At 48.0% G+C, this 5000-nt stretch overlaps 1 protein-coding gene across 1 annotated transcript in view; it reads left to right on the plus strand.

Annotated features, from left to right (window-relative positions):
• The window catches only part of LOC125285313 (ryanodine receptor 1-like), a 118157-nt gene that overhangs the window by 30851 nt on the left and 82306 nt on the right, over nucleotides 1-5000 (plus strand). The window contains 4 exon segments of the mRNA XM_048229717.1: nucleotides 1753-1980; nucleotides 2476-2546; nucleotides 2549-2662; nucleotides 4080-4184. Of these exon segments, the coding sequence (XP_048085674.1) occupies nucleotides 1753-1980; nucleotides 2476-2546; nucleotides 2549-2662; nucleotides 4080-4184 (518 nt within the window).

Below are 5000 nucleotides of genomic sequence, written 5' to 3' on the forward strand. Positions count from 1 at the left end.
GATTTTATTTTTTCCACACTCCATAAGTTCTTGCAATGAGAACCTATTTTTAACCCCCAAAACCCAAATATCCCTAACCTTTAGAACACATGCACTATATCAGCACCAATATGCATTAACTCCCCCTTAAATGGAATTAAAAGCATTTAACAATGTGGCCGAAGCCATGGATGAGTCCACTCAATCAGCTCCTCAGGTGTGGATGTAATGAAAACCACACCAATACATGCATAGGCAGTGCTGTTCATCAAGGCTTATTACTGGGTTTGTATTCAAACTCATAAGTGTTTTGGTGTGGTCCACAGTGATGCCTGCTATAGGATAAGACCAAGTGTAATCTGAGCATCAGTCTATCTCCTGAAAACTGTTAGCTAGTTAACACACACACACACACTCACACACATGTGCATACACACACACACACACACACACACACACACACACACACACACACACACACAGTCTCTCTCTGCATGGTGCCCCTGGCTCTGGGCTGTGCATCAGCATAGCTAATTCAGATCTGTAGAACCTGACCCAGCTGCTTTGATTAGCACTTCTCATTTAGAGTTGTCAGACTCCCACAGAGATTTGATGCCTGAAGGGTCAGGACGAGGGGGCTACAGGCATGATGTCATATTTAGAAGCAGGGAGGAGGTCTGGCGAGGGGCGACAGAAAAGCCTGCAAAATCAAACAGCATTGATGGCATCACCACTTAACAAACTAACCTGAACAAACTAACCTGTTGCACGGCGACATCCATGATTTACTGTCTCACCGTTAAATATATATACAGTATTTCCCAAAACCATAGTTGCCAACCAACTAAGTTGCTAACAGGCCAGCAACTATGGTTTTGAGAAACGCACCCCAGAGTAGCTGGGCCAGGTCCTACACATCTCAATTAGCCGTTTGATTAAGCTAGACAGAGCAGCTGGGCTAGGTCCTACTCATCCAAATTAGCCGTTTGATTAAGCTAGTCAGAGCAGCTGGGCTAGGTCCTACACATCTCAATTAGCCGTTTGATTAAGCTAGTCAGAGCAGCCGGGCTAGGTCCTACACATCTGAATTAGCCGCTTGATTGCTTAGTCAGAGCAGCCGGCTAGGTCCTACACATTTGAATTAGCCGCTTGATTGCTTAGTCAGAGCAGCTGGGCCAGGTCCTACACATCTCAATTAGCCGCTTGATTTAGCTAGTCAGAGCAGCTACACATTTGAATTAGCCGTTTGATTAAGCTAGTCAGAGCAGCTGGGCCAGGTCCTACACATCCCATTTAGCCGTTTGATTTAGCTAGTCAGAGCAGCTGGGCTAGATCCTACACATCCCAAATAGCCGTTTGATTAAGCTAGTCAGAGCAGCTGGGCCAGGTCCTACACATCCCAATTAGCCGTTTGATTTAGCTAGTCAGAGCAGCTACACATTTGAATTAGCTGTTTGATTAAGCTAGTCAGAGCAGCCGGGCTAGGTCCTACACATTTGAATTAGCCGTTTGATTTAGCTAGTCAGAGCAGCTGGCCAGATCCACACATCCCACCAGCCGCTTGATTAAGCTAGTCAGAGCAGCCACAGATCCACACATCCCACCAGCCGCTTGATTAAGCTAGTCAGAGCAGCTGGGCTAGGTCCTACACATCCCAATTAGCCGTGCTGATGACAACATTGAGAGCATCACCACTTACAAACTAACCTGATTCACCTGTGACATCCATGATTGATTGCCTCACTTCCTGTGTCCTGCTTCCTGTGTGCTCAGGGCGTGTCCCACGGGTGGTGGCCTCGCCCAGTCAGCACATCCTGTCGGCGGAGGACGTGGTGAGCTGCTGCCTGGATCTGAGCGTGCCCAGTATCTCATTCCGCATCAACGGGCACCCAGTGCAAGGCATGTTCGAGAACTTCAACGTGGATGGACTCTTCTTCCCCGTGGTCAGCTTCTCCGCTGGAGTCAGGTAGGAGCACGCAGAACCGGGTCAGGGAGGAACACGTAGAACCAGGTCAGGTAGGAGCATGCAGAACCAGGTCAGGTAGGAACACGTAGAACCAGGTCAGGTAGGAGCACGCAGAACCAGGTCAGGGAGGAACACGTAGAACAGAGTCAGGTAAGAATATGCAGAACCGGGTCAGAACATGCAGAGTCAAGTCATAGCACACAGAACCAATGGACTTTATAGGATCATAATAGTGCTTTTATGACATGTCGGATATTCGAAACTCCACCTCCTGAGCAAGCATCCTGCACCCCGAAGCCACCTGACCCACGCTACAATCATGCTCTCCCATCACAGCAGCCTCCGTTGCTACAACTCAACAAGAGTCAAACCTCGGTCTTATTACAAATAGGCAAAACAGTAACAGCAAATGGTAACATCCGCATTCTCATTCTAGCTCAACCAGAATAGGTTGTGGGCTAGCACTTGTGGATTCATGATTCTTCTTCCTGTGGTCACTCGTCCAGGGTGCCTCCTGTGGTCGCCATGAGATTTCCTGTTCCAGCCGCCCGGGTACGCCTCCCCGTGTTACTTAGGCAGTTCTGCTAAAGACCGCCTTTCGGCATCGAGCCCATCAAGGAGTACAAGCACGACGTCCAGGGGGTCCGGAACCTTCTGGGGCCCACACAGGCGCTCTCACACACCGCCTTCACACCATGCCCCGTGGACACCGTACAGGTACACACACACACACACACACACACACACACACACACACACACACACAAACACATTGCCTTCACACCATGCCCCGTGGACACCGTACAGGTACACACACACACACACACACACACACACACAAACACATTGCCTTCACACCATGCCCCGTGGACACCGTACAGGTACACACACACACACACACACACAGACACACACACACACACAGACACACACACACACACACACACACACACATACATTGCCTTCACACCATGTCCCGTGGACACCGTACAGGTACACACACACACACACACACACACACACACACACACACACACACACACACACATACACTACATTCACACCATGCACCGTGAACACCTTACAGGTGTACACACACACATACACACACACTGCATTCACACCATGCCCTGTGAAAACCGTAATGGTAGGTACACACACCTTCACAGACACACCCACACACACACACAGGTATGCACACAGGCACACACACTGACTCACATACATACAAACAAAGTAACATACACACACATTAAAACACACAAAACAAATGTACAGTATCCAATAAGGGTAGTATATTGAAAGTAATTGTGGTGAATAATTACTTAATATCAATCTTAGACTGGCAAACTTCAGGAAAAACTCAGGAATCAAGTTTATTCTGTTACAAGCAGAGAGGGTACAAAAAAAATGGTCTATGGTCTATGTAGCCTAGGCCTTGGCCTCTGTTGGATCACCCTCTCTCTCTTCTTCAGTTCTCCATCGTTCTAATCTTAGTCTCCCAGTGCAAGTTAATCACTTTTGTATGGTTTAAACAAAGAAGAAATGGCGCCAAAACAATCCCACCTGATTGGTTCTCCACTTGGCATCAGACACACCTACTCACACCTACTTCACACCTATCTAAATAGCATGAGGAGAGATATCTTATATATCAGAAATATCTCTTATAGAATGTTCCAAACATTCTCACAATCAAATCATTACAATCCTTGTACTGAGACTATTGCAATGATACCAAACATGAATATATTTACATTTCATGACACATGGATACATAATATCAAGGTAACATCCTTTGTCTTCTGGACCTGATAGCCCTTAGAACCAGTACATTAGCATTTCATTGGGGGAGGGGAGGGTGTCTTTGTTTTAAACCAAGAAGGGCCACATGGCCAACTGAAACTAGTCTAGAAATTAAATTATTATTAATTTTAACCGTAAAATTATTGCTATCAATATTTAGGGGTAGTGTATTTACAGGTAGTGTAATTACAGGTAGTATAATTACAGGTAGTGTAATTACAGGTAGTGTAATTACAGGTAGTATAATTGCAGGTAGTATAGTTGCAGGTAGTATCTGTATGTGTCTGCAGTGAAGCTGATCCTCTGTTACCCCCCTTGTGTCCTGCAGATTGTGTTGCCCCCTCACCTGGAGCGTATCCGGGAGAAGCTGGCGGAGAACAGCCACGAGCTGTGGGCAGTGACCCGCATCGAGCAGGGCTGGACCTACGCGCCGGTGCGCCTTCACACCACCCAACACCCAACTCCACACTGCCCACAACTCCACACCACCCAACACCCAACCCCACACTGCCCACAACTCCACACCACCCATCCCCACACCACCCACAACTCTACACCACCCAACTCCACACCACCCACAACTCCACACCACCCACAACTCCACACCACCCATCTCCACACCACTCACTACTTTACTTCTCTTCTCCTGGCCTCTATCCTCTCCTCTCTTCCCCACTCTCCTGTTCTCTCCATCTCTCCTGTCCTCTCTTCCCCACTCTCCTGTTCTCTCCATCTCTCCTGTCCTCTCTTCCCCACTCTCCTGTTCTCTCCATCTCTCCTCTCTTTTCTTCCCCACTCTCCTGTTCTCTCCATCTATCCTGTCCTCTCTTCCCCACTCTCCTGTTCTCTCCATCTCTCCTCTCCTCTTTTCACCACTCTCCTGTTCTCTCTATCTCTCCTCTTTCTCTCCTCCTTTTCCTCTGATCTCACACCCTCCTCCACTCTCAGCACAGACATCTTAATCACGCTGTCCACTTCAGCGCTCTCATCACACACTTGTTATCTCTCTCCTCTCCCCTCTTATCCTCCTCTCCTCTCCCCTTCTATCTCCTCTCATACCCCCCTCCTCTCTTCTTTTATTTTCCCCTCCTCTCCTCCCTTCTCATATCCCCCTCTCCCCTCATCTCTCTCCTCTCATTCCCTCCTCTCTTCTCCTCTCATCTTTCCTCTCATTACTTCATCTCCACTCCTCTCCTCTCATCTCTCCTCTCCTCTTTTCACCACTCTCCTGTTCTCCATCTCTCCTCCT

The sequence above is a fragment of the Alosa alosa genome, chromosome 2 (assembly GCF_017589495.1).
Source record: "Alosa alosa isolate M-15738 ecotype Scorff River chromosome 2, AALO_Geno_1.1, whole genome shotgun sequence".
Lineage (NCBI taxonomy): Eukaryota > Metazoa > Chordata > Actinopteri > Clupeiformes > Clupeidae > Alosa > Alosa alosa.